At 35.4% G+C, this 21,969-nt stretch overlaps 1 protein-coding gene across 1 annotated transcript in view; it reads left to right on the top strand.

Moving 5' to 3' along the window:
• USP34 (ubiquitin specific peptidase 34) overlaps positions 1-21,969 on the top strand; it is a 173,595-nt gene that overhangs the window by 110,390 nt on the left and 41,236 nt on the right. Inside the window, 12 exon segments of the mRNA XM_052649828.1 lie at positions 2,381-2,564; positions 3,083-3,243; positions 5,401-5,466; positions 7,469-7,615; positions 7,706-7,762; positions 7,858-7,935; positions 8,364-8,458; positions 11,851-12,023; positions 14,006-14,159; positions 16,238-16,316; positions 17,502-17,555; positions 17,664-17,759. Of these exon segments, the coding sequence (XP_052505788.1) occupies positions 2,381-2,564; positions 3,083-3,243; positions 5,401-5,466; positions 7,469-7,615; positions 7,706-7,762; positions 7,858-7,935; positions 8,364-8,458; positions 11,851-12,023; positions 14,006-14,159; positions 16,238-16,316; positions 17,502-17,555; positions 17,664-17,759 (1,344 nt within the window).

The raw sequence follows: 21,969 nt of genomic DNA, 5'->3' as shown, positions 1-21,969 counted from the left end.
GATTTTCTCTTCCTACTTTATTTTTCTAGAGATATAAATTGTGAGAAACCTTGTTTACATGTTGTTTACAGTAGGAATGGAAGGAGTTTTAACAATGTTATTTAACTCTTTGAATTTCTTCTGAATTACATGTCAAACATCACACTCAGACCTATTCTCTCAGGTATCTGTTTGAGATTCTTCTTTCTGTGAAGTATACCGGAATGGCTGCACTGTTATAATGGTACATTATAACTTTCGATCTAAATAGGTCAAAAAGAGTATGATCTTTGACACATAATTCAGAAGAAATTCAAAGAGTTAAATAGCATTGTTAAAACTCCTTCCATTCCTACTGTTAATATGGGCTTCCCTTGTGGCTTTAGATGGTAAAGAATGTGCTTGCAATGCAGGAGATGCAGGTATGATGCCTGGGTTGGGAAGATCACTGGAGAAGGGAATGACTCCAGTATTCTTGCCTGGAGAATTCCATGGACTGAGAAGCCTGTTGGGCTAGAGTCCATGGGGTCAAAAAGAGTCAGACATGACTGAGCTACTAAGACATGTTAATATACATGCTACTCTTTGGCTTAAGGTCACCTGCTTTCCTGGTAAACTCTAGAGTGAGGAAAACAAAAGTACTGTTCATTTCAGCATGGTTTTACCAACCCTAATATTTTAATTAAAATACTTCTATCGTAGGCCTTAAGTATATTTTGTCAAAACTTTGAAGCTATGAATATTTAGCTTTTTTAGTTTCTGTATTTAAACTATCAAAGATAGTTCATTGTTACACTAGTTACTAGCCAATTCTATTTCTGTTTGAGTGAGTGACATATTTCCAGTTCACGTGAACATGCTACTGTGTGTCTCCAAGACAGTCTTCTCCTTCTCAGTTATAGAATAGATGAGACATAACCTTATTGTCAGTTTATCAGCTATATAAAATAAGCCTCTGTTCACCTTCTATACTTCTTAGCCAAACTTACTTCTCTTTGCCAAGTCAGAAACTATGCATTGTACTCTCTTTGACAACAATGAGATGGAGGAGGTGAGATCATTAATGGGAAAATATTCTAAATTGTCCTTCATTTGGTACCTTTGTCGGAGGGTCCCAAGATCACTACCAGATTTGGTGATTCACTAGAAGGACCCAAAGGACTCAGTATGTAATTGTATTCATGACAAAACTTTTATTCAGCAAAGAAAAAGTATGGTGCCAGATGTGGTGGAAACCAGGTATGCCTTTCTAAGAGTCACCTCCCAGAGGAGTTGCATGGGATGTGCTTAATTCCCCCAGCAATGATTGTGACATTGAGGTGCTGTCTGCCTGGGATGCTCTGTTCAGCCAAGCAGTTCAGGGGTTTTATCAGGGGTTTGGTCATGTAGGCACATAATACCTGCATAATGGACCACAGTTACTGAAATTCAGATGAAAAGCAAGCATTCTGTGTAAACTAAATACAGATAGCCATAGTGGGCCACTTTTATCACTTCAGGAAAGTTTTATAACAGAGGAGGGAACTGTTCAGCGTTCAAGAATTCAGACAACAGTCAAGAGCCAACCTTAAAGTGCAGCCTTTTCTAAGGGTAGCAGTCTCAGTCTTAACAATATTACCTCTTTTCTGCATAGTACTCCAGGAGGTTTTATACCCCAGAACAGTATACCATTGTACTACTTGAGATGGCTGAGGGAGATAACTTTCTTTGGAATAGTAGGAAAGGACCAATTAAAGAACAGGTTGGGAAAAGTGACCCTTTCTCAGGCAGATTAGGGAAAAACACCTATAGGATGTATTTTACATGGTTAAGCCTTGCACCTCAGTTTGAACTTCACTGTTACTGAAGTTAAGAGCTTGATGTTGTAATTCCTGACTGCAGCACCTTCCAGGTCTGACGCCAGGCTAGATTGTTAACCTTTTTTGTATTTTGTTTGTTTTGAGGCCTTTGAATAGTATCTGGCACTTGTAAGTGCACATTATAAGTGAGTTGCTGCTGTTGCTACTACTACTATAATTATTAGAGTGAAATAAGGAGAAGCTTAAATAAATACAGAGAAAGTCAAGATAGGGAGTAATGAGTCCTAGGTTAAAATGTTTAATCACTGAATGGTGTCGAAAACAATATACTGTCATTTGGACTCTAAACGATCAGATATTAGGAAGGGAGAGAAAAGTAAAGTTGAGCGCCTTCTCCCATTTTACTTTTCTCTAAGAGAAATAACGTTAGGGAATACTTTCAGATGATGGTATGTGATGTTCCTTTAAGTTTTAAAACAGTCCTTTAGTAAACTTTTGATTGTCATATAGTCCACTTTACTCTATAGAATTTACTATATTTGGGATATCATTAATTTCCAAGTTTGGATAATATACTTGGTCTTTCTTTTTATCTCCCCCAGGAATTTTTAAGAGATATCTTCAATCTCCTGTTTTTGTTGCCTAGTCTAAAAGATAGACAACAGCCAAAGTGCAAATCACATTCTTCAAGAGCTGCTGCTTATGACTTGTTAGTGGAGATGGTAAAGGGATCTGTTGAAAACTACAGATTAATACATAACTGGGTTATGGCACAACACATGCAGTGTAAGCATGCTTCTTTTCCTTTAATCTTTGTCAATTTTGTTCATGGAAATAAGATTTTGGAGGGCATGATTTAAAGACAGAATTCACCATTCATACGATAAAGACAGAATTCATCATTCATACGTTTTAACAGTGTAAAATTGATGCTAGGATGTATGAAGTTAAAAAGGGAATATTGGTTTTTGAATTTAAAGCAACAGTTGTGATGAACTTTTTCAGAGATATGTGAAATACTTTGGCATTTTGGGGTTAAATAATTTAGTGCCAAGTAAAGTCAAGTTCTGACAGTCTTTTTGAATATTTAGGAATGAGTTAGTTTTACTCTGTGTTTGAAATGTACCAAATATTTTATGTATGTGAACTAAATATGTATATGAACTAAATGAGTAATATAAACCTAAGTAATATGTATATGAATTAAATAAGTAACAGGTATAGTGGCTGTTAGTGAAAGCAGAATACATTATGTTTAATAGTTTGCTTGGGGGGTGCCTTTTTTTCCCTCCTTTTTTCAGCAGCTCACGCACCTTATAAGTGGGACTACTGGCCTCATGAAGATGTCCGTGCTGAGTGTAGATTTGTTGGCCTGACTAACCTTGGAGCTACTTGTTACTTGGCTTCTACTATTCAGCAACTTTATATGATACCTGAGGCAAGACAGGCTGTTTTCACTGCTAAGGTACAGTTTTCTGTACTTTAAAAGTTAAAACTTTAAAACAGAATTTTAAAACTTTGTTGATAGATCCTGATTCAGTTTAGTAAATATTGTTTGAGAAAATAATTTTAATTAAAATTGACAAAATTGGATATTACTAGCTAACTTATATATATTTGAATTATTTTAACATTTCAATTGATTATTCCAAACGCGACAGTATAATTTATTTAGCAAAGGAAAATACAGTTGTGGAATATACACACTCAGTGTATTGAATGAACACGTTATTTTCAGTAAAAATAAATACAAATTTTACTTACATAGATAATAAGCAAAGCCTAAAACAAAATAGGAAATTATTATTAGAATCACTGAACTTGTTATTTTTTAATATTTTAAGGTAAATTTGATTGTGGCCTAGTTTATTTAAGTAAGCTCTACTTTATGTTATTTTTGTTAATTTGTTCTTTGTAGTTTTCATTCTTTGTTTGCCATGGGCTGTTTTTTAGTTTGCCTTCTGGACTGCTTTTATAAGATTTTGGCAGACTTTCTTTATGCCTGAATTTTTGTTTTCTTCTACATGTCATCTTGATGTCCTTGCTTTCCCACCCCCACCCCCCACCACAAAGTACTGAAATTGTATATCTTTAGTGAATCCGTACTATGTTTAAGGTGTGCTTCGAAGTCTCCAAATTTACAATACACTCAAATGGATTTTTTTTTTTTTGCTTTAGTTAAATTGATGTCTTTATCATCTAACTGATTATAATTAGAAGTTGATTTCATTAGGCATGTGTAAAGTTTTGTGACTAAATTAGGTTGTCCCCATTTGTATAACTTTATAGAACCACTTATTAAAGAAGCGTGTTTTCAGTGATTTTCTTTTTAGGAGATGACTTAACGACACTTTATAGTCTATCTTCTTCATATTAACATCATCTTTTAGCCATTAGCACTGTCAGGAATTAGTATGTAGAAAAAGAACAATCACATGTGTTAACTGTGAATGAATGTCAGAAATGGTAATTTTGGATAAAAACTAAATTTAGACTTGTCTCTACATAAGGAATTCTTACAGAATAGAAATTTGACATGATTTTGGAAAGTGCTCTCGTCAAATGAGCACTTGATTACTTACATGAAAATGTCATTTTTATTATTTCCTTTTCAGATTTTCACGGAAAGATTAAAGAAAACTGCATGTATTTTAATTGTGGCTGAATATACACAGTATAAAATTTATCCTATTAACCATTTATAAGTGTACAGTTGTGTGGTATTAGGTATATTCACACTGTAATCATTAACACATCAATCTCCAGAATTTTTTCACCTACCCCAAGTGAAACTCAGTGCCCATTAAATACTTTGCTGCCCATTCTTTTTTCACCCATATCCCTTGCAACCACTGTTCTACTTCTGTCTCTATGAACTTGACTACTCTGAGTACCTCGTAAGTGGAGTCATGCAGTATTAGCCCTTTTGTGACTGACTTATTTCACTTAGCATAATGTCTTCAAGATTCATCTGCTTCTTCAAAATTATGACAGGTAATAATTTGTAAAGAGAATATTAACTACTTTATTGGTTATTTTAAAATTTTAATGAGATAGAGTATATCTAACAAGTGCCTGGCATGAATGTGAGACTCTCCTATAAGGGTGATGTTCTGAACCAGGTCTCCAGTAAATTAGTGTACCCAGAATCCCAAATCTCAGTTAATGTACTTGAATATTTAGAGGATTTTCAAAGAAATTGGCCAGAATCACCCTGCAGTGTTAAGGATCTACTGTTCTAGAAAAAAATGAAGGTATGACTAGATGAGTTAATTTTTTAATGTGTGAATTTGTTTCTGGAAAAGATGTTTTCTGTTCTTACAAAATTGCCAACTTGTAAATCAACATTGAACCAAATAAGTACTGATAAATAAAGTAGTTTTAAGATTTCTTTATTTAGTTCCTTACATAATAATGATGGCTGTGTTTGTATAATGAACAAAATACTTCAATTTTTAAAATGCTAAAATTGCTAAAGAAAACAGACTATGTGTTTTTCCTAAAAGAATGGCTAAAAGAATGAAAAGAGTGTTTAGCACATTTTAATGCTTTCTTTTCTAAAATATCTAATTTACTATCAATGCCAGTATGTTGTAATGGAAGGTTTTTTCTTAATTTACAGTATTCTGAAGATATGAAGCATAAGACCACTCTTCTGGAGCTTCAAAAAATGTTTACATATTTAATGGTATGTTTGAGAATCAGATATGGAAACTAGTTAGATATACCCTTTGACCAAAAAAAACCTTAATTGGAGTTCGAGTGTATTGGCCTATCCTGACTATATACTCTGATTTTTCAGATTGACTTTGGCAGTTGCTGATGTTCTTTATCATAGTGAATTTTAACTTTAATATTTCAGTCATCTGCATTTTGTTAATTTATTCTTTGAAGAATTTCTTACATCCAATCCATTTTTCATCACAAGGTCACCCCCACCCTTTAGTCTTAGGATTTTCTGACTGATTTTTCTTTGTCTTTCTTAGTTTCCACCTGTAAAACTATAAAATTAATCATTAAAAAATAGCAAATCTTAAAATACTACTTCCCTAGTTAAAATTCCTCAGTGGTTCCTTATTATGAAATTCGTTTTGGTGTTCAGGTCCAGCCAGGATGGCACGTATCCCCTTCCCTTCAACTTCCTTGTTTGTATCCCCCCCAGCCACTGCCCACGTCCAGCCTCACCCTGTAGTAACTGTAAGCCAGAGAAGTGCATCACCTTTTGCTTCCTTGCTTGTGCAGTTATTTATGCTGCTCCTACTGCCTATAGCTCTCCTCTACTAACACTCTTCTCCATTTTCTTCCCTTTCTCATCTTTCAGGAATCAACTTGGTTTTCTTGAGAAAGTGTCCCCTGAGTGACCAAATTCCAGAGTATTCCTTGTCACCATAATTTTGTTATACAAGTACTTGTATTGAAAGTTACTTGTCTCACTTATTAGAATTTTGAGGAGAGATCTTATTTTATTTATTCCTGTGTATTTCATCTTCTGAGACTTAATGAAAACTCAGTAAATGAGATTTTTGAAACAAAATTAAAAGATTTAGTTATCCCTTGATTCCACTTAACAGTCTTTTAAGAGAGTTGGAACATGCTATCTGAACTGACAAAGCAGTTTTATTGCTTTTTATTATTTTTTAAAATCATTATTTCACAATTTATTACCTGGGGTAAAAAGCTGCCACATGACATCTGGTTAATTCTTTGTAACACAGTAATAATCATCATATATTAGTTACATAATTGATTTATTTGAATATTAGTGAGCTGTATTATTGATGTGGAAACTTGAGAAAACAGAAACAGTTTTTAAGGTAGCAAATTTGGGGACTGTAGGAAAATAAGACAATAAAAGATAACTTCTGCTGATTCATTATCTTGTTTGGTCAAAGACATACGTGCTGTGATAGGGATGTACCAGAGGAAAATACTTCCGTTTTTTTTTTTTTTCCTCTTGACAAACATCAATTGTTGATAGGCTTGCTAAAGTCACGTTTATTGATTTCTATTCTGCTGTGGGAGAATTCTATTGAATTAGAAGGAGTCACAGATGCAGGCTTTGAGTATTACTGCTGTTTTAAACCACTACTAAACCAAAGTTCAGTTGATAGGAAAGTTTATTCACCCTGTAAAGGCTTTGATTTTATGCTTCCTAATACAAGTCTGCATTCCACATTCCTTCTTAGAAATTCCTAGACTTAAAAAAATGAAAATTTCTTGGCTTATGGTACTTTAAGCATCTTCTGGTACCAGGACTATTAAACTGAAAATGCCATGTGCTGTGCTTAGTCACTCAGTTGTGTCTGACTCTTCGCAACCCCTTGGACAGTAGGTAGCCTGCCAGGCTCCTCTGTCCATGGGATTTCCCAGGCAAGAATACTGGAGTGGGTTGCCGTGCCCTCCTGCAGGGGATCTTCCCAACCCAGGGGTTGAACCCAGGTCTCCCGTTTTGCAGGTGGATTCTTTACCACTGAGTCACCAGGGAAGTCCATGAATACTAAAGTGAGAATCAAACAAAAATGAAATAAGAGTATTTTCGTTCTTTATTAGTAGATTTACAAAGATTTTATTTACCTGTTTTACTGTTGTTTATTCAAGAACCTTGTGATACTTTTTTTATTGTTATTTGAGAGGTACATTTATTTGATTGTTGGATAATCCTCTTCCTTACACACCCTTTTCTTTCACAGGAGAGTGAATGCAAGGCATATAATCCTAGACCTTTCTGTAAAACATACACCATGGATAAGCAGCCTTTGAACACTGGGGAGCAGAAAGATATGACAGAGTTTTTTACTGATTTGATTACTAAAATAGAAGAAATGTCTCCAGAACTGGTTAGTACTGTAATGTTCAAGTTCCTTTGAAATTTTTAGAGATTTTGCACAGTTCTAAATTACTGACTTTTGTTTGTTTGTTTTTTAAAGAAAAATACTGTCAAAAGTTTGTTTGGAGGTGTAATAACAAACAATGTTGTGTCCTTGGTAAGTATTCTTCCTGTTTTTTGCTTTTTGAAAATTTTTATGTATGTTTTAGCTTATTATGAGAATTTACCAATTTTTGACTATTGATTGACTAGGATTGTGAACATGTTAGTCAGACTGCTGAAGAGTTTTATACTGTGAGGTGCCAGGTGGCTGATATGAAGAATATTTATGTGAGTAATGTATATATTTTTAAATTTTTTTCCTGTGTTTCAACTATTTGTGTATATACACATACACACACACACAAATTTATATATATATATAGAGAGAGAGAGTGAGAGAGCAGGCTTCTGTTTGTTACTTTGAGAGAAAATTTTCATGTTTTCATCTATTTTCTTCTTGCAGTATTACTCAAATAAGAATTAAAGGTAGACCACAGAACTGATTTTTCCTAATCAGAATTTAAATAGTTGAGTTGTAGAAGTATTTAGTAAGATTCAGAGCGCCTTGTCCATATTTTACTAAATTTAAGAGTTCATTTTTAAAAATAAAAACTTTGATTTCCTTTGTGCATTCTGTTCAAATTGTAATGAATGCTTTTTGTGTTTTTTGCATGTTGCAAATAATAATAATATGAAATTCTTAAATGTATAAACAGGAATCTCTTGATGAAGTTACTATTAAAGATACTTTAGAAGGTGACAACATGTATACTTGTTCTCATTGTGGGAAGAAAGTACGAGCTGAAAAAAGGTATGCTTTTTTGAAACCTAATTTTTGTCATTTTGGTAAATCATCAAATAGAAGTAAAATACAAACTTAGGATAAATTAATGTTACGCTTTTATGAAAATTACATGATTACATGATATAATCAGCTGCTTGGAGCTCATTCTTACACAGCAAATTTTCATTCAGTTATTCAAGTAAACATTCAAGCACTCTCAGTTTTTTTTTTAATCAAATATTTAACAAGGTGTGTATGATTGCTTAGTCCTTTCCCATGCACTCAGTGGAACATGATAAAGAATCTACTCATGAGCTGAAGACTTCCTCTGAACTTCTAAAGTGAGATTTTTTTCTTTAGAGCTAGCCACAAGATGGCTGGTTTAGGACAGAGAGTAGTTCGGTAAAGATGTTTCAATCCTACCCTTGAACACTGAATAGAAATTAGATTGAAAGATTATGTAGTTCATTACTAGGAACAAAGGCAGAGAAATAGTAGTGACCTAAGAAGTACTAGAAGTCTGGGATTTGACCACCTTGCCTTAAGTAGAGGATTTACATTTATGGTAATAGAAAATAAGATTGTTAATATACAGTGACACCAAATGATTAACATCTGGATGTGAGGATTATCTGCATAGTTGATTGAAGCCATCAAACATTTGCCTGAGAAAGAACATAACCGTTGCAAAGAATTCAGACCTTTGCCAAGCTAAAAATACAGAAGAAAAAGTGACGGAATGAAAGTCAGGAAGGGAAAAGAATCAGGATATTATGGTAACCCAGAATCTGGGGAAGAGAATTTCAAGAAGGTATTCATTCAATTGACATAGTCTGCAGAGAGGAGGGAAAAAATACCAGCCAAATAAAATCATTGAATTTTTCAAAAAGATAGTTCAGTGATGTTTCTGTCAGTTTGTAGCAGTAGAAGCAGAATCATCAGAGAACATGACGCAAAGTATAGATCATTCATTTTAGAAGTTTGGCAGTAAGAAACAGAAAGAAAGATAGACGTTAGAAAGAACTTTGAAATCAAGCAGTGGAGCAGTTTTCTACATGAAGTAGATTTGAGCGTGTTTGAAGAGAGTGAATGAAAAGCTTTCTTTTCCAGTTGCTTAATAGAAGATTTTCCCAGATAAATATGCACTTGAAAAGAATGGTATTCCTTTTCTCAGTCTCCAGAAGTCAGGTTGGTTGCAAAAGAGAAAAGTTATAAATGAATACACTCAAAGCATAGCTGTGCAGGCAGTTACACGTAAAAGACAAACTCATCTGATGAGAGGTTAGGCCAGAAGTTAAGGAGTTAAAACAGACTGGAGTCAGGCAAAAGTTTATTACTGTGGAGTAATATAATTAGAAGTCAGTGAAAGATAATTGAGAGTCTTCCTTCTTCCAGAATATCTTATTTATTCAATAAGTTTGGAATAAGCTTATTGAATAAATCTGTTGTTCTTGATAACTGTTTCCTTATTGAAGCATTCCTTTAATTTGGCTAATACGATTCTGTTTTTTTTTTTTTAATATTGTCAAATATGTCCCAAGAAAAGTATTATTCAGTCCTCTTGTACTCTTATCATACTTCTGCTGCTGCTGCTGCTGCTAAGTCGCTTCAGTCGTGTCCGACTCTGTGCGACCCCATAGACGGCAGCCCACCAGGCTCCCCTGTCCCTGGGATTCCCCAGGCAAGAACCCTGGGGTGGGTTGCCATTTCCTTCTCCAGTGCATGAAAGTGAAAAGTGAAAGTGAAGTTGCTCAGTCGTGTCCGGCTCTCAGTGACTCCATGGACTGCAGCCCACCAGGCTCCTCCATCCATGGGATTTTCCAGGCAAGAGTACTGGAGTGGGGTGCCATCGCCTTCTCCATATCATACTTCTAGATGTCTATAATGACATAGTAAGTGTTCAACCGATCACACTCAGTTCTGGCTTCAAGCTCTGGTTTTCTCAGTTACTCATTCTTTGCTGAAAAATTTTATCTACTACCATAATACCACTCTCTATTGATATGCTGCTGCTGCTGCTAAGTTGCTTCAGTCGTGTCCAACTCTGCGACCCCAGAGACAGCAGCCCACCAGGCTCCCCCGTCCCTGGGATTCTCCAGGCAAGAACACTGGAGTGGGTTGCCATTTCCTTCTCCAATGCATGAAAGTGAAAAGTGAAAGTGAAGTCGCTCAGTCATGTCTGACTCCTAGTGACCCCATGGCGTGCAGACTACCAGGCTCCTCCGTCCATGGGATTTCCCAGGCAAGAGTACTGGAGTGGGGTGCCATTGCCTTCTCTGACTGATATGCTCAGTTCAGTCGCTCAGTCGTGTCCAACTCTTTGCGACCCCATGAATCGCAGCACGCCAGGCCTCCCTGTCCATCACCAACTCCCAGAGTTCACTCAGACTCATGTCCATCGAGTCATTGATGCCATCCATCCATCTCATCCTCTGTCATCCCCTTCTCCTCCTGCCCCCAATCCTTCCCAGCGTCAAGAGTCTTTTCTAATGAGTCAACTCTTCGCATGAAGTGGCCAAAGTACTGGAGTTTCAGCTTTAGCATCAGTCCTTCCAAAGAAATCCCAGGGCTGATCTCCTTCAGAATGGACTGGTTGGATCTCCTTGCAGTCCAAGGGACTCTAAAGAGTCTTCTCCAACACCACAGTTCAAAAGCATCAATTCTTCGGTGCTCAGCCTTCTTCACCGTCCAACTTTCACATCCATACGTGACCACAGGAGAAACCATAGCCTTGACTATATGGACCTTAGTCGGCAAAACAATGTCTCTGCTTTTGAATATGCTATCTAGGTTGGTCATAACTTTTCTTCCAGGGAGTAAGCATCTTTTAATTTCATGGCTGCAGTGATTTTGGAACCCCCCAAAATAAAGTCTGACACTCTTTCCACTGTTGCCCCATGTATTTCCCATGAAGTGATGGGACCGGATGCCATGATCTTTGTTTTCTGAATGTTGAGCTTTAAGCCAACTTTTTCACTCTCCTCTTTCACTTTCATCAAGAGGCTTTTTAGTTCCTCTTCACTTTCTGCCATAAGGGTGGTGTCATCTGCATATCTGAGTTTATTGATATTTCTCCCGGCAGTCTTGATTTCAGCTTGTGTTTCTTATGCTAATGGTTCCCAAATAATCTTACCTAATTAAGAAGACTGTGCTTTGCTCTCCCATCCTCATCATGGCATATTCTATACTCTACTGTAGTTTTTCATTTGTTTTTCCCATCTAGACGTGAGGAAATGCTTTCAGAATAGAAAGTCATGTAGAAGGAGATGGATTGATAGATTTAATAAGAGCATGATTCAGAGTACTATTTATTATTACTCTGAATTGAATATGGAAATAAGTATAGTATAAATGTAATTGATAATAGCTAGAATACATTTGCAAGATAATTTTTAACAACTTTTTTTTTTGTCTTTCAGAGCATGTTTTAAGAAATTGCCTCGGATTCTGAGTTTCAATACTATGAGGTATACATTTAATATGGTCACAATGATGAAAGAAAAAGTGAATACACACTTTTCCTTCCCATTACGTTTGGATATGACACCCTACACAGAAGATTTCCTTATGGGAAAGAGTGACAGGAAAGAAGGTAATGCAAAATTTGTTTCTCTTGCCTATGTTTACTGTAAGTTGCCGTGACAAGATAGTCCTAATTACAACATTATAATTAAATATACATTTAAGGAAATTAAATTGAATCTTAGGAAAATGTTTTTAAAGACAATATGGTATATTCAGACAGTTGGCCAATAAACATTTTGTATCTACTAGGACTGTGTTGCCAGAGAAGGCAATGGCACCCCACTCCAGTACTTTTGCCTGGAAAATCCCATGGGCCGAGGAGCCTGGTAGGCTGCAGCCCATGGGGTCGCTAAGAGTCGGATACGACTGAGCGACTTCACTTTCACTTTTCACTTTCATGCATTGGAGAAGGAAATGGCAACCCACTCCAGTGTTCTTGCCTGGAGAATTCCAGGGACGGGGGCGCCTGGTGGGCTGCCGTCTATGGGATCACACGGAGTCGGACACGACTGAAGCGACTTAGCAGCAGGACTGTGTTGCAGGTGCTGTTCTAGGCATTGGGGACGCAATAGTGAATGAGATAAACATGGTTCCTGGTCAACAGGGGGTTATTAACATGAAGTGTTGTCAGACTGGTTGAGGGGAATCACAGGGTTGCTTTCAAGAGAAGGTGACATTTAAGCAGAATGGGAATAGATGAGAGAAGAAAGCAGAACTGGTTTAGCCCTTACCTTTTCCATTCTTCTTTGGCAGAGAGACGTTCTAGTTTACATAAGAGGGAGGCCTGGTGGTATTTTGTTTGTATAGAAAGTTATGCAGATAGAAATTTTTGAGATTTTGAAGAGCCAACATATTATAAGAGTTAGGAAAAAGAACCATATTTTAATCTTTATACTGTATTGCTGGGCACTTAATGAGCATCCAATGAATGTTTCATTTTTCACTAAACAGGAAATGAGAGATATAAGCAATGAGTGAGCACTGCTCTTTCAAGAGAATAACATATCTTTCTTTGAAAAGAGAGGATGGTGATTGTAACTATTAAGAGATACAGGGTTAAGGGAGGGAACTTTATAATAAAGTTGAGTACATTTAGGAATTTCAGGAAGTGATCAAAAAGAGGTAAGTTTGAAAATATAGACAGAGTTAAGTTGACATTGTATATATACGTCCTACTTTTCAGAATGCTTTCAAACTATTTGTAAAATTATAGCAAGACTGCATAGTAACTGTGCTTCACTGTATTTTTCATGATGCCACCATGCGTGAAAATAACAAAAATGCCAAGATAAAGTTTACTAGGCCACAGAATCAGATCCTAGTATATCCAGACTCCTTAGCCCCTGCTCTGACACTGTCAGCCATTTCCTCCTCTTCAGCTAATTGTTGCTTCACTTTTCATGTTAGACTGTGCAGTCAAGTGAACCAAATCTGCCCTTTCATACTTGCTTTTAATTACACCTTTTCTTTCTGTGTGATGGTGGAAATACAGATCGTAAATCATACATCATCTGGAGTTTTTTCCTTAGTATCTATTATAATAACCTTTCAAGTTGAAATCTCTATGGTTGAAAGTATGTTTTATTTTGTTTCTTTGTACATAAAGCTTCTAATACACAGAAGCATGCTACCAGTACAGTGCTTCATAGCATAGACTAACAGGCATAAATATGTTAATACCTTTCAGATCTTGTGTTTGCCTGTTTCTAATAAAGGTAATATACACTGTTTCATTCATGTTTATCTATTTCAAAAGGGATATCCAGATTAAACAAACAAACAAAAAATTTACATTTACTTGTTATGTTGAGATTGTCCCTAGTTATACACTAACAAGGTAGTTGTTTTTCCAGTAATGTGTATAAATGTTCCTTAATATTGTAGGCTATAAATGGTGAGTGACAGCAGATAGAGTTGTTTTGTGCCTGTTTGAATATATGAAGTATCTGTGGCCTATTTCTGTGCATGAAGTATAGTCTATCAAGTGATTCTAAGATATTGCTGTGTGCTATTTTCAGAATTCCTGCCATTTTATGTAAATCATTTCAGGTTTTAAGGAAGTCAGTGATCATTCAAAAGACACGGAGAGCTATGAGTATGACTTGATAGGAGTGACTGTTCATACAGGAACAGCAGACGGTGGACACTATTACAGCTTTATTAGAGATATAGTCAACCCACATGCTTATAAAAACAATAAATGGTGAGTTTTAAATATTTTTTTCTTGGGATTTAAAAGAAAAATCTTTTTTAATTTTTAAGTGTAAGCTTATGATAGTTTTTTCCCTGAGATATGTTTTCAGATTTTTGTTTTCTAAACTTTATCTATGTCTGGAAAGGGGGCACATAAAATGTTTAAATGAAAGCAGCTTTCAAAAGATAAAATGAATCCATTGTTCTTAAGCTTTATAGATTTCTGCACTTTTTTGAGAACTTGACAAATGCTTACTCAAGAAAAATGAAGACCCTCAAGAGTTTTGCACACAGCTAAAGAGTCATAGACAATATTGCACCTTCTGAATCTTACCTGTGGATGGCCACAAAGTCCTTATTTATTCCAGTTAGAAATTACCTGCATACTCCATTTTCTTCACTTTACTTTTCCTCTCTAACACACATTCTTTTTTATCATCTTTTATCAAGTTAATGGCTGGAAGTCAGTCATTCAATCAGTCCTTAATAGCTGGTTTTTGGCCTTCAAATACTGTTGGGTAAATTCTCGTATGTAGAGACTATTGCTGTTCTAGGCATTGTTCTAAGTATTGGGGATATTGCTTTGAACAGAGTGTACATTGGTAAATTGATGTGTGCTTAGCAGAACTCGTGCCTGGAATATTGCATGGACGGAGGAACCTGGTAAGCTACAGTTCATAGGATTGCAAACAGTTGCACACAGCTAAGCAACTTCACTTTTTTAGCAGAATACTTTCGTTTAACTATTTTTCTTTAAACCATCATGTCTATGGTATCTTTTACTTTTTCTGGTCCATTTGAAAATAAATTTTGAAATGGTACCTTTATCTTTGTAAGTTTTCCAGGCTCTTAATATTTTCTTTCGAATAGCTTTACATGTTATATTTATGCAAACTTTTTATTCCTTGCTTATATGAGCTCTTTTGTTACTCTTAGATTATAAATAGATCTACCACATTTTAAGGTGGTTATAACTATGTTGTGAAACTATATTCCCAATTTCTAGTGGATTAGAATTGTCAAAACAAGTGCTTAGAGTTGATTGCATATTAATGTTTGATCAATATTTGTAATATATAGAATGTAATCTAAATATTTAGGCACAACACAGATAAAATACCTATTGTTGTTTAGTCGCTAAGTCATGTCCCATGAACTGTAGCATGCCAGGCTTCCCTGTCCGTCACTGCTTCCAGAGTTTGCTCAGATTAATGCATGTCCTTTGAGTCGGTGATGCTGTCTAACCATCTCAATCTCTGCCGCCCTTTTCTTTTGCCTTCAATTTTTCCAAGCATCAGGGTCTTTTCCAGTGAGTCGACTCTTCTCATTAGGGGATGGAAGTATTGGTGCTTCACCATCAGTCCTTCCAATGAATATTCAGGGTTGATTTCCTTCAGAATTGACTGGTTTTATCTCCTTGCAGTCCAAGGGACTCAGAGTCTTCTCCAACACCACAATTAGAAAGCATTAATTCTTTGGTGCTCAGCCTTCCTTATGGTCCAGCTGTCACTTCTGGAGACTACTGGAAAAACCATAGCTTTGACTATACAAACCTTTGTTGGCAAAGTGATGTCTTTTCTCTTTAATACACTGTCTAGGTTTGTCATAGCTTTCCTGCTAAGAAGCAGATGTCTTCTAAGTTCATGGCTGCAGTCACCATCTGCAGTGATTTTGGAGCCTAAGAAAATAAAATCTGTCTTTTTCCACTTTTTACCCTTCTGTTTACCATGAAGTGATGGGACCAGATGCCATAGTCTTAGGTTTTTGAATGTTGAGTTTAAGCCAGCTTTTTCACTCTCCTCTTTTACTGTCATCAAGAGGTTCTTCAGTTCCTCTTCACTTTCTGCCATAAGTGTGCTGTCATCAGCGTATCTGAGGTTGTTGATATTTCTCCCAGCACTCTTGATTCCAGCTTGTGATTCATCCAGCCCAACATTTTACATGATGTACTATGCTTATAAATTAAATAAACAGGTTGACAATATACAGCCTTGTCATACTCCTTTGCCAATTTTGAACCAGTCATATATACATATATTTATATATAGTACATATATACTTGATCAATACATATATGCTCTGCTTTAGGTATCTTTTTAATGATGCTGAGGTAAAACCTTTTGATTCTGCTCAACTTGCCTCTGAATGTTTTGGTGGAGAGATGACGGTAAGTTTTATTCAAAAATTTTTAAGTGGTTTATGACTTTCCAAGTGCTTTACAGTATCATAAAACCCAAAAACAGTCATTTAATTTTCTTTTAGTTCCTAGTTGTATCTAAAATTTGTTATTTGTTTAGTATAGTTACTAAGTTTGGAGCAGATACCAGACATGGCAATTTTAAAAAAAAATTTTTTTTAAATGATTTCCTCAACTGATTAAGAAGGTTGACTTACAGTTGAAAAGTAAAAGTATAAGAGTTAAATTACACTGATACAAGACATTATTGAATAAGTTGTTCACTTAAATGCTTTGGGATTAGAGCAGGAAGAAATTGCTCTTTATTGACTTACTGTGAGAAATCTTTTACCAGGAAGTTGGCTTAAGGTGAACTTTAAAGATCGTTCCTTGGTGCTTTCTGTAACAATAGCAGCTGTTATTACTAATTATTACTAGTGACAGGATAGAAAAGGGTTATCTCTTATGTAATTAGCAGTTAAGATGTAAAAAAGACAGATTGGAGTAGTCTTAAAATAATTTCACTTCTTCATATGCATTTTACCCTGGTAGCAATTTTCTGAAAACTTTAAATTTTCTCTGTTGATTCTCTAAATCAGGTATGAAAAAGTTATTTATATTTCACAGATAAGCCCAGATAAAGTTATATTTCCCTTTAGTAACTATGTTTATTGTGAATAACTAGTCGCCATTCTGGATTTATATGAAGAGGTTTTCTTATTGCTCTTTGATGCTCTTATGTACTATTCTGAATCGAAAAGGAGAAGTATAAAAATTCTTAACACTTCGAAAATGAGTAGAAGGAAGTAAATAATGTGTTACCACTGAACGCATAGCTAAACCTATTGCATCTCTAGGTGTTATTCCTAGAATAGTTCCCTAAAAATAGATTAAAAAGAAAACAAACTTTGCAAAACTCTTCTCTTAAAAGTAGTTTTTCAGATTGCAATCCATTTTATTAAACTTTATATATTGGTGGTAAAGTACCTTAAAAATATTTTGATCTTTTCTTGGCCAAAACTTTCTGTCAAAGATTTTTATGAGATAATACAATTTGAGAACTGTTTACAAAATTACTGTAAAGTTTTAAATATCTGTTCGTAAAATATTTTGTATATAAATACAGCTGAGTGTACCTATTTCTTAAAGAAGGAAAACTTTCATTTTTTTATACAGACCAAGACCTATGATTCTGTTACAGATAAGTTTATGGATTTCTCCTTTGAAAAGGTAGCCATTTCCTTCATATATTTTACATTGTTTTCTGACTTCCATATTGTCTACTTGTATAGTTAAACTATGTCAAAATGAAAATATACTATTTTTCCCCTCTTGAAGACCCACAGTGCATATATGTTGTTTTACAAACGCATGGAACCAGAGGAAGAAAGTGGCAAAGAGTACAAATTTGATGTTTCATCCGAATTGCTAGAGGTATGAGTTAATTTAAGTTTAGCAAAAATTTAAAAGCATGTTAAGTATTTATGCAAGTATTCTAGAATATAAAAGCAGGTTTAAACATCATTAGTATCTGTAATCCAAAGTAGACCTTAACCCTATTTATTTTACAAATAGTCTTGGTAATACTGACATATGACAGGTGAACATAAAGTGAATGAGATTAAAGGGAGTGGAAAACAATTATTAGTAACACTGAAGAAAAATAAGAGAGGTAAAAGGTTTGTGGAGTTAGTGCAAGCTCACAATTCACTTGTATGATCGGTGATATATTTGGATTGGGTGATAGGACTGAGAGTATTCCTTTTCTTATGCTTCATATTATACAGAAGTGAATTTTAAAAGGATTTAAAATGTATATATATATATATATTAAAATGTGTCTTATTTGTAGTAATGTAATGAAGCTCTCTTCATTTAATAATATATTAAGTGATATTGTTAGGGATTTATAAAAGATATTCATGCTGAGGGTGTTATATCAGTATTATAAACTGACTTAGCCAAAAGTACAGAAAGTAAATCTGCAGGAAGGTTTACCTGGTAAACATGTAATCTTCCATCAAGACAATTAAACTTTCATTGATTGACTGGTATTTTGCACTGTGTTGGTCAAGTCTTAAAGCTGAGGAGATTTTGTTCCCTACTCTTAATGGTATCTTGCCTACCTATAATTTTCTGATGTAGCGCCAAGAATATTACCTTCTCCCAAACCCCTTAATTGGGTTTACCATCAGAACGAGAAATCAAACTATGAAACTCACCTGTTTATACAAAAATTTATTTCAGCTTCTATCATAATGGCAAAATTATTATAGATTATCATCATTATTTGCAAGACTTTGTGTTTCCAAGGTATTCAGGTAAATGTAGACTATGTTCTAGATGAGGCCCTAACAATATTTTATGATAGTCAACCCACTTATTGAAGTAAAGTAAAATTTTAAATAAAATCTTAATGATGTACAGTTGAGATATGAACAGCATAGGCTTGAACTGCAAGGTTCTACTTATATGTGTTTTTTTTTTTCCCCAATAAATGCAGGATGTATAAGTAAATATGAGTTTCTTTTTCACATTATCTTTTCATGTTTGATGTGTAGTTTTCATAATACATATAATATCTACAGTGTTTTGTATAGGACTGTTGAGGGACTTCCTTGATGGTTCAGTGATTAAGACTCCAAGCTCCCAATGTAGAGGGCCAGGTTCGATCCTTGATCAGGGACCTGGATCTTAACATGCTGCGGCTAAAAAAGATCCTGCATGCCAGAACTAAACATCGCGCATGCTGCAGCCAAGATCAAAGACCTTGCCTGCCACAGCTGAGACCAAGTGCAGTCCAATAGATAAATATAAAAAAAAAAAAACCCAAAGCTTTGATGCAGGTATTGAAGTTCATCTTGTAAGCAGACAACATAAACATACCAATATAGATGAATACAATACAGTACTGTAAGTATATTTTCTCTAGCTTATATTGTTGTGAGAATAAAGTATATAACATATAGAATATGTATTAATCAACTGTTTATGCTATCAGTCCAAAGGCTTCCAGTCAACAACACAAGTAGGCTATCAGTAATTAAATTTTGGAGAGAAAAGTTATATACAGATATTTATTGCAGGACTTTGGCAGTCCTAACTCCCTCATTGTTTAAGGTTTGGGTCAGCTGTAGGGACTTCCCTGGTGGTCTAGAGGTTAAGACCCTGCCCTTTCACTGCAGGGAGTTTGATCTGCGGTCCAGGAACCAAGGTCTCGCATGCCACACAGCACGACAGGGGTCAACTGTATATTGCTCATTTACATCTCAAACTTCCTGTTCTCAGGACTTCTTTATTCTTAATATTGAGAACCTTAGAGTTTTAACTATTCATTTTTATGTGGTTATATGTATCAATATTTACCATATTAAAATTAAAGCAAATTTTAAAAATTTATTTAAAAAAATAACCCATGACATTCTGATATAAATAATTTTTTAAAAAATGTTCTTCAGAACAAAACAGTTCAGTGAGGAAAGTGGCCCTGTTTTACCTTTTTTTTTTTTACAAATCTCTCTTAATACCTGATTTAATGGAAGACAGCTGGAGTCTCATAACAGCTTCTGCATTTGGTCTCTTGTGATTTCATTCATCATTGAGCCTCTGGAAAACTCCATTGTACACTCAGAAGAGAATGAGGTGGTTTTTTTTTTTTTTTTTAAGACTGATAACATTTTAGTGTTACTAATAAAATTGTTTGAGTCCTTTTTAAAAAAAATTATTTTAATTGGAGTCTAATTACAATATTGTGGTGGTGGTTTTTGCCATACGTTGATATGAATCAGCCATGGTTGTACATGTGTCCCCCTGTCCTGAACCCCCCTCCCTGCTTCCTCCCCATCTCTCTGGGTTATCCCAGTGCACTGGCTTTGAGTGCCCTGTTTCATGCATCAAACTTGGACAGATCATATGTTTCACATATGGTAAGATACATGTTTCAGTGGTACTCTCTCAAATCATCCCACCCTGCCTTCTCCCAGAGTCCAAAAGTCTGTTCTTTACATCTGTGTCTCTTTTGCTGTCTTGCATATAGTGTCGTCGTTACCGTCTTTCTAAATTCCATATATATGCGTTAACATACTGTATTGGTGTTTCTCTTTCTGACTTACTTCACCATGTATAATAGGCTCCAGTTTCATCCACCTCATTAGGACTGATTCAGATGTGTTCTTTTTTATAGCTGAGTAATATCCATTCATCTGCCGATGGACATGTAGGTTCTTCCATGTCCTGGCTATTGTAAACAGTGCTGCAGTGAATATTGGGGTACACGTGTCTCTTTCAATTCTGGTTTCCTCGGTGTGTATGCTCAGCAGTGGGATTGCTGGGTCGTATGGTGGTTCTATTTCTAGTTTTTAAAGGAATCTCCACACTGTTATCCATAGTGGCTGTACTAGTTTGCATTCCCATCAACAGTATAAGAGGGTTCCCTTTTCTTCACACCTTCTCCAGCATTTCTTGTTTGTAGACTTTTTGGATAGCAGCCATTCTGACCTGCATGAGATGGTACCTCATTGTGGTTTTGATTTGCATTTCTCTGATAATGAGTGATGTTGAGCATCTTTTTATGTGTTTGTTAGCCATCTGTATGTCTTCTTTGGAGAAATGTCTGTTTAGTTCTTTGGCTCATTTTTTGATTGAGTCGTTCATTTTTCTGGTATTGAGCTGCATGAGCTGCTTGTATAAAATGTTTGAATTTTACAGACACCCTGTGAAGGTCACTGTACTTACATGCCACACCCCCCCCACTTCTCCCCTCCCTAAACCATTCTTTGAGGACCACTGATCTACATTGTGACAAAAGAAAATCCCAGACTTTTACTATAATAGAAAAACAAGCTGAACCACATTAGTCTTTTTAAAAAAATAATTTATATATTTTCAGCTGTGTTTGGTGTTTGTTGCTACATGGGCTTTTCTCTAGTTTCAGAGAGTGGGGGCTGCTCTCTAGGCATCTCATTGTGATGGCTTCTATTTTGGAGCACAGGCTCTAGGGCATTCAGGCTTTCAGTAGTTGTGGCATATAGGCTCAGTAATTGTGGCTCCCAGGGTCTAGAGCACAGGTTCAGTAGTTGTGGCCCACGGGCTTAGTTGCTCTGCGACATGTTGGATCTTCCTGCATCAAGGATTGAACCCCTGTCTCCTGCACTGGCAGGCGAATTCTTTACCACTGAACCACCAGGGACGTCCCAGCATTATTTTTGATTGCAGACCTAAAGCAAACATTTTCTCCTATCATTGTTTTAGCTTATTAATTTAAAATGTTTGGCTGTATATATATTTTACTAAAAAATAAAATATAATATTTTTATTGTGTTATTTAACATCAACATAGATTTTAGACATAAACTAGAATCTGGTCCTTTAGATTTCTTCAGTTGAAATATAGCTGGGAGCAGACTTTCTCAAAGGGAAAATAGAAAATTTTAGAACCATAAAATATATTAAGTAAACAAACATGATAAATTGTAGTGACTGTTATGGATAGAACAAGCAGAGTGCTCAGAAATGGTAGGGAGTTGATCAGGATTGCTGGAGGCGGGCAGGTAATCTGGATATGTTTTAAGTTAGCCTGAAACTGAGACTTGAAAGTCAGTAAGAAATTAATTATGTGGTAAGTTCTCCAGGCAAACAGAACATT

This window comes from Budorcas taxicolor, chromosome 11 (assembly GCF_023091745.1).
Source record: "Budorcas taxicolor isolate Tak-1 chromosome 11, Takin1.1, whole genome shotgun sequence".
In the NCBI taxonomy this organism is placed as follows: domain Eukaryota; kingdom Metazoa; phylum Chordata; class Mammalia; order Artiodactyla; family Bovidae; genus Budorcas; species Budorcas taxicolor.
The sequence above is the reverse complement of the archived record's forward strand: the minus strand, read 5'-3'. Positions and strand labels throughout refer to the sequence as shown.